Source organism: Convolutriloba macropyga, chromosome 13 (genome assembly GCF_964194025.1).
Source record: "Convolutriloba macropyga chromosome 13, txConMacr16.3, whole genome shotgun sequence".
NCBI lineage: Eukaryota > Metazoa > Xenacoelomorpha > Acoela > Convolutidae > Convolutriloba > Convolutriloba macropyga.
The window spans coordinates 33,457,121-33,470,175 of record NC_134480.1 but is presented as its reverse complement, the minus strand read 5'-3'; the positions used below and the strand labels follow the sequence as shown (position 1 = coordinate 33,470,175).

The 13,055-nt window shown below is 37.5% G+C and overlaps 3 protein-coding genes across 3 annotated transcripts in view; 1 reads left to right on the top strand and 2 right to left on the bottom strand.

Annotated features, from left to right (window-relative positions):
* LOC142351794 (uncharacterized) overlaps positions 1-13,055 on the bottom strand; it is a 338,941-nt gene that overhangs the window by 77,117 nt on the left and 248,769 nt on the right. The gene's annotated exons all lie outside the window — the stretch shown is intronic.
* The window catches only part of LOC142351796 (angio-associated migratory cell protein-like), a 217,581-nt gene that overhangs the window by 168,202 nt on the left and 36,324 nt on the right, over positions 1-13,055 (bottom strand). The window lies entirely within an intron of this gene.
* Positions 8,195-9,010, top strand: LOC142351696 (uncharacterized). The gene has a single exon (XM_075403839.1). It carries the CDS (start codon positions 8,195-8,197, stop codon positions 9,008-9,010), a length of 816 nt encoding a protein of 271 aa, XP_075259954.1.

The window sequence follows — 13,055 nt, the reverse complement described above, 5'->3', positions numbered from 1 at the left end:
TGGGACTTGAATGGATAGCAGCCGATGATCAGTTAACTGTTCGAAAGGACCAAAAGTTCCTGCAGAAAACGAATTGGACGCAAAAACAAAATTTGTCATCGGTTTCGCAAGTGTTTGATCCCCTGGGGTTCATGGAACCATTTGTCATTCGAGGAAGGACGTTAATGAAACGAATCTGGCAGACCCAAGGTCAAAAGTGGGACTCGCCGATAGCCGAAAACATAAACACCGAGTTTAACAAATGGGTGCAAGAATGGAGTAATTCAAAACAATTATCCGTTTCAAGATGGTACAATCAGGAATCTTGTGACAGAGTTGAGCTACACGTCTTTGGAGACGCGTCGGAAGATGCTCTTTGTGCAGCAAGTTACGTTGTAATTACTAAACCAAACGGCGATAGACTAATAAGGTTCATTGTTGGAAAAACAAGGGTGGCTCCAATGAAGCACCATACTATACAATATTAGAGTTAATGGCAGCAGTTACGGCAAACTGAATTGAAGATCAAATTTTGAAAGAACGTAGAATTTCGTTTGCGTCAATCAATTTGTGGAGCGATTCAACTACTGTATTACAATGGTTGCGTAATAGTGACAAAAAACAGCCCACTTTTGTTGCTAACCGGGTAGCAGAAGTCCTAGACAGTTCAACAGTTGATCAGTGGAGGCATATAGCTGGAGATGACAACCCAGCTGATCTGGGAACGAGAGGTCTCTCTATTAATGAACTGATGCAAAGTGACTGGATAAACGGACCGGATTGGTTGACGAGCGAAATTAACGAAACAGAAAATTGGGAGCAAGAAGAAGTAGTTCCTGATCGAGAAGAAATTTTTGCCAGTAGTTCGAATGAAAATTCAGCTCCAATTGAGTGGAAACGATTCAGTAACTTCAGAAGACTGAGAAATGTATTTGCGAGAATATTGAATCTGAGAAATAGGAACAAGGAAATAACCCCTGAGTTGCTTGATCAAACAGAGAAATGAATATAGGAGTTAGTCCAGGGAGAAAGTTACACAAAGGAAATAGCGTCATTGAAAAAAGGAGACTCTGTCAAAAACAACAGTAAAATTGAATCCCTGAATCCGTTTCTGAGTGAAAATCTAATAAGCGCCAAAGGTCGACTTAGACATGCAATCGTCAGTTTCAGAGAAAAATATCCTGTTATTTTACCACACTCTCATCCAGCAGTTAAATTATATCTCGAGTGTCAGCATAAGCACAACCATCACCAAGGTGTTGAACATGTTAGAGCTGAAATTCAAAGAAAGCTTTGGGTAACTGGTCAAAGAAACGCACTGAGATCGGTTAAACACCAATGCCTACACTGTAAATTGAAGAGAAGCAAAACATCAATGCCAATGATGTCAGATTTACCAGTAGTCAGAGTAGAAGATAATGTTCACAAACACCGGAGAAGACTACTTTGGACCATTTTCAAATAAACTCTTCCGAAGAACAGTGAAAAGATGGATTTGTCTATTCACGTGTCTCAACATCACAGCATTCCATATGGAATCGTTCAATCACTGGATACACAGTCTTGCTTAGACGCAGTTCGTCGGTTCATAGTGAGAAAAGGGAAACCGAAAACGCTAATTTCTGACAACGGAACAAACTTTGTAGGCGCAGCGAACGAATTGAAGGCGGCCTTCAAAGAACTGAACCATTCTAAAATGCAGCAGAAGTTAACACAAAACGGAATACAATGGACTTTCGTTCCCCCTGCAGCTCCGCATTTCGGTGGCGCTTGGGAGTCATTAGTGAAATCGAGTGAAATTTTGGGCAAAGAATCTTTGAAAGAAGAAAATCTCTCGACAGTAATTTGCATAGCAGAACAATTACTCAATAATCGACCTTCGACAGCAATTAGTAGCGATGTTGAAGATTTGGACACGATAAGACCGAATCATTTCCTTGTTGGGGGAGCAAACGTGTCATGGCCCATTTCTCTATTTAGCAATAACAATGCTCCAAATTTTAGGTTGAATGGGTCGTTATCAATTTTCTTTAAAAAACATTTGGATTTTTCAGTGACACTGATACTCCAGAAACTAACGAAAACCAGGAAGACAACTTAAGAAATTTTGCTTTCAAGCGTCAGAAATTGTTGTTCCGACCCCTCTTGTTGGAGGAGGAACTATATACTCAACTGGGTTTTTTGTTCAGACAATTTTAACCGATCGATATTTTCATAGTATAGAGTTGTGAGTGGTATCATTAAAAAGCCCGTTGTTGCGGCCTGACATTTAAATCTCATTATCTCAAAAACTAAATGTCCGATTTAGTTAATCTTTTTTTCATATGCTATATCGTAGACTAGTGCTAGTCACTGCCAAGTTTCCTCTATTTTGAATCATTAGTGTGAGAGCTATTTACATTTGAAAATTTTCCCCATGTATTAAGATTGCTTATAGAATTTATAAGGGAGCCGCACTTTATCGCTTTGCAATAGAACCTTCATTTTCACTCACAATGTGTATCTTAACAATGTCTATCGACTCACAAAATTTGATATTGATATCTTTTTTAGTTTATGAGTTATTGCCAAAAAACCTTATATTTTAGCCCTAATTTGCACATAGCTGAAAATGTGAAAATGTGTTATTTAGTTCATATTACACTAATTGTACTTGTTTATTGATTGTGTACTCAAATCGCAGCTATTATAGTGCTATTTGATCTATTTCAATCATATTTGGTCACTTTACATACACTTTCTTCATTTATTTGCCGGTAGTAAATTTATTCAAGTAATTATGTTTCCTGTACGAAAAATTGCATTTGATTAAGAAAACGGAAAGGCAGTTAAACTAAAAATTGATTCTGTTGATTCTTACCATAAAAGCTGTGAAGTTTATGTACCATTTATAAATATGATTTGGTTTTGCTTTCATTGATAATTAGTGAACATATATCTATTTAAATATTACGCACGCTTTGTTTAACTTTATATTTTATGCCTTTATAACTTGTATTGGACAATAAAACAAGAAATTAACCGTCTCATAAAACAGTCCTGTCTATTCTTTCTCAATTGAGAGAGAAATTTATAACGCGAAGAGGGCGGCCTTAAAACTTAGTTGAATATTATATTGATAACATAAGATAGGCCCAAACATTTGGTCCGCCGACCCGGACAACCTCGAAAATTAGAAGAAAGCAACAAAGTCCCTCTGGAGCCCGCAGTGGTGGTATATCTCATCAGTCAACTGATTTCGAAATGGTGGAAGATGTGGAATATCATTACCAAATTGGCGAGGGAATACAGAAAAACCTTAATGCTCTTCAAATGAGAAGAGCAGAACTCACAAGACAATTTGGCTCTAAATTAAGTAGAGCAGCGAGCATCAAAACCAATCTTGATAAATATCTTGCCCTGGACGAGAAAATAGTTGAAGAGATGAGACATTACAGCACACGGGTCTCATCAAAGCACAAAGCAGATCTGCAAGAGAAACAAAGAAACTTGTCTTTGAAAAGAAAAGAACTTCTGGCATTGTGGGACCAGAAGAAGAAGTCATTGGAGACGGCAAAGTCAGTGAGTTTTGTCAGAGAACAAACACCTTCACTCGTGTCATCGGTAAATGGGGCCGAGGAAGAAACAGGACAAAATATTGGGCCACCTCAGAACACAAGCGAAACTGAGACACAAACCGATCAGCCAAAATCGAAAAATGTTTTGCCCGATGTTTCAACGGAAGAAGAATTGAAACAAAAGGAAGAAGCGCGAGGTGATGAAAACGCCAAGTGCAACTGAGGCTTGAATATCAGATGCAGAAGTTGAAAATTGAACAGGAAAGACGAGCTCGAGAGACTGACGAGCAATTGAGACAACTCGAGGAGCAGAAGACACTCGAAATGTTGAAACTCGAAATCAACGCCGACGAGGAAGACGAATTTCATACTAAAAATTCAGAAATTCCAATAGAACCAGACAGTTGAGAGTTCTTGGGCAATATCAGCTGCAGTGATGATGAAGACTATTTGGGCGAAAACAGAAAACTTATTCAAGCACAGGGTGACAATCAACAAAATTTGTTGCAGCCTCATCTCAGCGGAAATACAGTAACAGCTAGCTGGGCTCACTGATGTCACAACGCAACTCTTAGAAAGATGGTGTGTTTGGCAGTGCTCCAGTCAGACACCTTCTAGAAACGGTGGGCTCAAACCAAGGGCATCATAGTAAGTTTGAGATTTCTGATACTTCGCAATCAAGTCCGAAACACGGTTTTAATCAGTATGATATGTACCCAGTAAGTTCCGCAGTTAATCGCACTTTACCAAAACTTAAGTTAAGAGAATATAATGGCGAACCCTTTGATTGGCCAGAATGGAGCTGCATGTTTCTGTCGACAGTCGATCGTAGTACTAGATCAGACGACAAAAAAATGACACATTTAAAAACGTTGCTAACTGGACCGGCAAAAAGACCGCTGGCTGGTATGGGTTATTCGGGCGTTATGTACAACACGGCTTGAAAAACGCTTGAGCGCAAATTGGGTCAGCCGCACTTGATAATAGGATCGCAGTTAACTAAAATTCAGAATCATTCACAATTACGGCCATACGATAGTGCGAGTTTTGTTATTTTTGTTGACACAGTGGGAAACTTTGTAAATGTTCTGCAACAATTCGGTTACAGCAACGACTTGTTTTCATCAAGTAATCTAGACATGATAGTTAATAAACTACCGGCAGACATAAAACGCAGATGGTTTGCACATATTGAAACCGCGTCGCATAGGTCGAAGCTGCCAAATCTGATTGAATTGAACGAATGGCTACAAGAAGAATCTTTAGTTCAAGAGCGAATGAAAACTGCAGCAAAAAAGCCATTTCCAGAGAGATCTTATACAGGAAAACAAAATAGCCTCAGATCAAGTAGAGATCAACCAAAAAACGCCACTTTTTCTAACGATAGAGAGATATGATTTAAGAAATGCCCTCTCAATGACGGAGATCATCCACTTTGGAAATGTGATAAATTCAAAAAACTCTCTGTCACAGAACGGTCAGAAGCAATGAAACAAGCTAACCTCTGTTTCAAATGCTTGACGGGAAAGCATCGCGCCAGAGATTGCAAATCGAAGCTCAAATTGCGGAATTGACGGCTGTGAAAGAAATCACAATCGCATGTTTCACAACAAACCAACTGTGAGACACGAGCTAATCCAGTCACGAGATCAAACAAGCGAAACCAACCTAGCAAATGAGACAGCTTGGTCAGTCAAAGGTCTCCTCAAAGTTGCACCGTTGCGCATCTACCCTGAAGACGGAAGTTTTGTCGAAACTAAAGCTGTTTGCGACTCCGCCTCCTCTCAAACATGGATAGACGAAGAATTGATACAATCACTAGGCTTGAAGGAAGAAATACTTCGATGTCAGTAACAGGGATTCACAGAACGAACACAATCGACTGTTTGAAAGTACCGGTCAAGATTGGGCCGGCCGATGAAATTAGCGACACGGTAAAAATCAAAGCCAGTAGTTATAAAGATCTTGTAGTTGGAACCTCGGTTTACAATGTAACCGAGCTAAGTAAAGGTTACCCTCATTTATCGTGCATAAGACTGAAGAAAACTGACTTGAAAGACGTAAAAGTGATTCTTGGTCAAGACGCTTACTCCCTAATAAGACAATTAGAGTACAAATATTGTGAAAATAATTCTCCATGGGCAGTAAAAGTTCCATTAGGCTGGACGCTAAGTGGTCTACTGCCAAATAGCGAAAAGACAGAGAGCAGTTTCCTAAGCAGCGATAGCCAAGAGAATCAAGAGCTAACAGAAATTGTGAGAAAGTGGTGGGAAATCGAATCCTACGGTACAACATTTCAAGTAAACAGCAGAAGTTTTGAAGATAAAAAGTCTCTAGAAATACTAGAGAAGACAACGTTAAAGCTACCAGAACGTTTCCAAGTTCAAATGCTTTTTACCGGAAAAGAACAAAAATTAGATTGTAATATTTCTTCAGCCCTCGGACAACTACGATCGCTCGAACGAAGATTAGCGAAAAACGAGTCTTTAAAAGTGAAGTATAGCGATTCAATAAAAAAGGATTTGGCAAGAGGCTATATCTCCTTGCTTGAAAAGGGTGTGTCAGGATGTTTGACTCAGGATGTGAACGTCAGGATGTTTGGTATCTGCCTCATCATCCAGTTGTAAATCCCAGAAAACAAGGAAAGTAAGAAGAGTTTGCAATGCTGCGAAAAGGTTTCGAGGATACTGCCTGAATGACGTTTTGATGAAAGGTCCCGATCTTTTGCAAAATCTAGTTGTAATCTTGTTCAGATTTCGAGAAAACTGTATTGCACTAACCGCAGATTTTGAAGAAATGTTTCTGCAAATTCAAGTGCCTGAACGACAAGGTCGCTACCTCAGGTTTCTGTGGGGAGATGAAGACGGTAAACTGATAACGTACCAGTACAACCGGCACATTTTTGGAGCAAAATCGTCTGCAACATGTGCAAATTATGCCCTGCAGCAGTGTGCAAAACTGTTTGGATTGGAACATCCTATTGCATCGCACGTGGTAATGGATAACTTTCATCCGGACGATATGCTTCTCTCGGTTTACACCATTGACCATTGAACAAGCATCTGAAGTGATTCAAGTCCTGAAGTCATTGTTAGCAAAAAGAAGCTTCAACCTCACAAAATGTTTTTCTAATTCCGAAGAAATATTTGAAAACAGTGAAATTACACCAATAGAAAGCGAAGATAACGCTAAGGTCTTGGGACTTGAATGGATAGCAGCCGATGATCTGTTAACTGCTCGAAAGGACCAAAAGTTCCTGCAGAAAACGAATTGGACGCAAAAACAAAATTTGTCATCGGTTTCGCAAGTGTTTGATCCCCTGGGTTTCATGGAACCATTTGTCATTCGAGGAAGGACGTTAATGAAACGAATCTGGCAGACCCAAGGTCAAAAGTGGGACTCGCCGATAGCCGAAAACATAAACACCGAGTTTAACAAATGGGTGCAAGAATGGAGTAATTCAAAACAATTATCCGTTTCAAGATGGTACAATCAGGAATCTTGTGACAGAGTTGAGCTACACGTCTTTGGAGACGCGTCGGAAGATGCTCTTTGTGCAGCAAGTTACGTTGTAATTACTAAACCAAACGGCGATAGACTAATAAGGTTCATTGTTGGAAAAACAAGGGTGGATCCAATGAAACTATACAATATTAGAGTTAATGGCAGCAGTTACGGCAAACAGAATTGAAGATCAAATTTTGAAAGAACGTAGAATTTCGTTTGCGTCAATCAATTTGTGGAGCGATTCAACTACTGTATTACAATGGTTGCGTAATAGTGACAAAAAACAGCCCACTTTTGTTGCTAACCGGGTAGCAGAAGTCCTAGACAGTTCAACAGTTGATCAGTGGAGGCATATAGCTGGAGATGACAACCCAGCTGATCTGGGAACGAGAGGTCTCTCCATTAATGAACTGATGCAAAGTGACTGGATAAACGGACCGGATTGGTTGACGAGCGAAATTAACGAAACAGAAAATTGGGAGCAAGAAGAAGTAGTTCCTGATCGAGAAGAAATTTTTGCCAGTAGTTCGAATGAAAATTCAGCTCCAATTGAGTGGAAACGATTCAGTAACTTCAGAAGACTGAGAAATGTATTTGCGAGAATATTGAATCTGAGAAATAGGAACAAGGAAATAACCCCTGAGTTGCTTGATCAAACAGAGAAATGAATATGGGAGTTAGTCCGGGGAGAAATTTACGCAAAGGAAATAGCGTCATTGAAAAAAGGAGACTCTGTCAAAAACAACAGTAAAATTGAATCCCTGAATCCGTTTCTGAGTGAAAATCTAATAAGCGCCAAAGGTCGACTTAGACATGCAATTGTCAGTTTCAGAGAAAAATATCCTGTTATTTTACCACACTCTCATCCAGCAGTTAAATTATATCTCGAGTGTCAGCATAAGCACAACCATCACCAAGGTGTTGAACATGTTAGAGCTGAAATTCAACGAAAGCTTTGGGTAACTGGTCAAAGAAACGCACTGAGATCGGTTAAACACCAATGCCTACACTGTAAATTGAAGAGAAGCAAAACATCAATGCCAATGATGTCAGATTTACCAGTAGTCAGAGTAGAAGATAATGTTTACAAACACCGGAGTAGACTACTTTGGACCATTTCCAAATAAACTCTTCCGAAGAACAGTGAAAAGATGGATTTGTCTATTCACGTGTCTCAACATCACAGCATTCCATATGGAATCGTTCAATCACTGGATACACAGTCTTGCTTAGACGCAGTTCGTCGGTTCATAGTGAGAAAAGGGAAACCGAAAACGCTAATTTCTGACAACGGAACAAACTTTGTAGGCGCAGCGAACGAATTGAAGGCGGCCTTCAAAGAACTGAACCATTCTAAAATGCAGCAGAAGTTAACACAAAACGGAATACAATGGATTTTCGTTCCCCCTGCAGCTCCGCATTTCGGTGGCGCTTGGGAGTCATTAGTGAAATCGAGTGAAATTTTGGGCAAAGAATCTTTGAAAGAAGAAAATCTCTCGACAGTAATTTGCATAGCAGAACAATTACTCAATAATCGACCTCCGACAGCAAATAGTAGCGATGTTGCAGATTTGGACACGATAAGACCGAATCATTTCCTTGTTGGGGGAGCAAACGTGTCATGGCCCATTTCTCTATTTAGCAATAACAATGCTTCATATCGAAAAATGTTCCGACACATCAGCGGGCAATTGAAAGCCCTTTGGAAGCGGTGGATGAGCAAATATCTACCATCACTCCAACGCAGAGCAAAATGGAGAACTGATTCAGGCGTGGACAAAAAAGTGGGAGACTTAGTCTGGATGGTTGGTGAAAAGGAAAGCTACTTCAACTATCCTATAGCCAGAATTCAGAAGCTTCATGAAGGAGACGATAAAATAGCTAGAATGGCAACAATCAAAACAACTAAAGGAACTTATATACGGCCATTAAATAAACTTATTACATTAGGTTTTGACCGCAAATGAAAGTATTTTGATATAATCAAAATAGGGCCGGCTATGTTGCGGTCTGACATTTAAATCTCATTATCTCTAAAACTACATGTCCGATTTAGTTCATTTTTTTCATATGCTATATTGTAGGTTAGTGCTAGTCACTGCCAAGTTTCCTTAATCATTAGTGTGAGAGCTATTTGCATTTGAAAATTTTCCCCATGTATTAAGATTGCTTATAGAATTTATAAGGGAGCCGCACTTTATCGCTTTGCAATAGAACCTTCATTTTCACTCACAATGTGTATCTTAACAATGTCTATCGACTCAGAAAATTTGATATTGATATCTTTTTTAGTTTATGAGTTATTGTCAAAAAACCCTATATTTTAGCCCCAATTTGGACATAGCTGAAAATGTGAAAATCTCTTATTTAGTTCATATTTCCTTAATTGTAATTGTTTATTGGTTGTGTACTCAAATCTCTGCTGTTCTAGTGCTATTTGATCTGTTTCAATCATATTTGGTCATTTTACATACACTTTCTTCATTTATTTGCCAGTAGTAAATTTATTCAAGTATTTATATTTCCTGTACGAAAAATTGTATTTGATTAAGAAAACGGAAATGCAGTTAACCTAAAAGATTATTCTGTTGATTCTTACCATAAAAGCTCTCAAGTTTATGTACCAATTAAAAATATGATTTGGTTTTGCTTTCATTGGTATTTAGTGAACAAATATCTTTTTAAATATTACGCACGCTTTGTTTAACTTTATATTTTATGCCTTTATAACTTGTATTGGACGAAAAGACAAGAAATTAACCGTCTCAAAATACAGTCCTTTCTAATCTTTCTAACATGAGAGAGAAAAATATAAAGCGAACAGGTTGGCCTTAAAACACTTAGTTGAATATTTTATTGATAACCTTAGAAAGGCCCAAACACCCGTCCAGCGTAGAATTTGGAATTAAAAAGATTTTTTTGAATTTGATTTTCTAAAGCGAGTTATCGTTGTTCAAAAATAAGTAAAACTTATTAACAATAGTACTGTTGATTTAACTTTTAAAGACAAAAAGTTTTGCTGACAATTTTCACTTAATTTATTTGGGCTGAAATTTTGGCTATTATTTCAAAATTCAGCCTTTATCATTTAAAATTGCCCGAAATTAGTTTCTTTAGTCCACTCTGAGTGAACTTGCCGGAAGTACACACCCAAAAACTATTAACACAATCTTTTTAAACTAGAAGGGGAGCGGAGCTTTTTCGACTTCCACTTCCGTTGCGAGGGCTCCAAAATTAACGCTTTGCCCTTTTTTTGCTAACTTTAATCGTTGATTATCAAAAGCGCAGCATTTATTTTCGATTTTTCAACTAACAAAAATATCTATATCTATAGCATTTGAAAACAAGTGTTCTTAAAGGACAGACAGCAATAGCACGGCTGGTTTTGGTGCAATCTGGGACTATTATGTCACATTATCACATTATTGACAGTTTACAAATTACATTATTGGCGTTTAATAAGGCACAGTTGAAAATATAAAAGTTTTTAAAGGCATAGATTATCCTGGATAATAAAAAAAGCTCATTCAATTTTTATGAATGAATAAATGCGCCTATATTCTGATTTGAGTAGATAGTTGAATGCTTTAATGACTTTGAGAACCATTGTTTTCAAAAAGAAAAAATCAATTCGCATTTTGTTCTTTGTTGTCCATTTGTTACCTGATCTCGTTAATTACAGATCACAACTGATATTATTGTTGAAAGAAGCGAGTGTATAAAACTAATTTCTTTAAGGAGTTCGTTAGCAATTTACTAGCTTCGACACGGGTTTTGCCAAAAAAGAGTAACCTAATTTTTTATTTTTGTCTATTTTGACGTTCTTTTGGTAGATGCAAGACATATTCTGGATAATTACGGTTCTCCAGCGCTTATTTTGGTCAAATAAATGAGCATTTTTACTTATTTCTTTTCGAACTTAATGGTTTTCTTGACTTTGAAAATAGTTGTTTTCGAAAAAAAATTATTCCGTAATTCTGCCCTTTTTCTCTTTTTATTTGTAAACTTATTACCTATTCTCTTTAAAGAGAGCTCGCATATCACATTATCGGCGTTTGCGGAAAGCGCAGTTGAAAATATTTTTAGGTGCAAAATTTGCCATTACGGCTTCGACAGCGGTTTCTCGCAAGTGCTAATTGCAATTTTGTTTGTTGTCTCTAATTGTTGTTCTTTTTGTAACCGCATAAAAAATGAAGACAGGTATTAAAAATTGAATGAAAACAAATTTCAATACACTTCTACAGAGGCGTTTGTAGTTATAAAAATGGTGGACTTTTTAAATAGTTCTCTAAAGGTTTTCATTACTTTCAAATTTTTCGTTTTTAAAAACTTGAGCCATTTTAAAAAAAAATTTTCTGATTTTTTGTCTAATTATTACCACGCCTTTCATGGAGTGGTCTAATATCTTTTATATGGCATCACAATATATTTTGTTTAAATTCAGTTTTGGATTCAATTAATAGTTGTTTTGGATGCATTAACATAACAATTTGGATGCAATTAATTGTTGTTGCTATTATTGTTGTTTGATTTTGTTGTTGGTCTTGACTTCCTTTCTTAATATTGGCCGATCTGGTCTATGTAGCGCGGCATGTTTTACTGCACTGAGAAATTTGCGTTGAAGGCAATCTTACAAATTTTTTTGAAAAAAACCTGAATTTTTGGGGGCTTTCTATCTGTTCCTAATTTGGTAGACATTTATGCCATAAATGCGGATGAACGGAACCGGAACTTTATGTGCGAACGCACGTTGCCGAGCCTCCTTATTTATCGAAACACCACATTAGGAGTTTTCTAAACACTATAAGACTTTTTTTGTTCTGTTTGTGGTAACACATCTTTATTGAGACAATCAGGCAAACTCACATGCTTAAGGTCATGACATAATTTGCCATAAAAGACGCGGATTAAAAAACGTTTTAGGATATGCAACCCGAAAAAATTTTGAAACTTCTTAGCATTTTTCTGATTCTGAGATATATCAAAAATTCAGTCTCAAAAAAATCTAAGAAAACAACTTTCTGTGGAAAATATAAGTCAGAACACCCCGGAAAACTATACAAAATTTCAAGATTTGATCAATCTTGTATACAAAAGATGGACTCAAATTTATCCAGAGATCGTAAAAAAACATGGTTATGTTGATCTATCGATTGCACCTCAATGACTAAAAATGAATTTCGTTGATTTTTATAACAAAATCAACAAACCTTTTTATTTTATTTAAAAAACCGCAGCAGCTGTTCCTTTGAGTAGTCTTGGAGCCTATTGTGTAGTCACAATAACTGATTTCACATTCTGCCCAGAAAGTTGTTTCAACTAACGCAAACAATTGCCATAAATTGGTGCTAAAAATTTTATTTGATTGGTGCCAAAATTTGGTGCCAAATTTCCTCCCGGGGCGAGGTGGTAGAATTATGACTCGACAAAACGTCGTCTGGGGGGTGTCATTCCGGGTCGTTAAATACACGGACCCGGAAGAAGTTAATGACCCGGTAAGTCGAATCATATATCTGGTATTTCAGAACAATGACCCGGTCTTTCTATTCATAAATCTGGTATTTCGGAACAATGACCCGGTCTGTCGAGTCATAATCCTACCGTTTCGAATCATAAATCAACCTAATTCGATTCATGCAGCCCCTACTTCGAATCATAAATCTACATAATTCGAGTCATGCATCTCGTATTTCGAATCATAAATCCACATAATTCGAGTCATGCATCTTGTATTTCGAATCATAAATCAGGTATTTGGGAACAATGACCCGGTCTTTCGATTCATAAATTTGGTATTTCGAAACAATGACCCGGTCTGTCGAGTCATAATCCTACCGTTTCGAATCATAAATCAACCTAATTCGATTCATGCGGCCCCTACTTCGAATCATAAATCTACATAATTCGAGTCATTCATCTCGTATTTCGAGAGCTGAAATAGGTTAAATACTGTCGGAAAAAATCTACAGTTGAACTAACGAACAACTTTTTGAGATTTTCCAGTATGTTTTG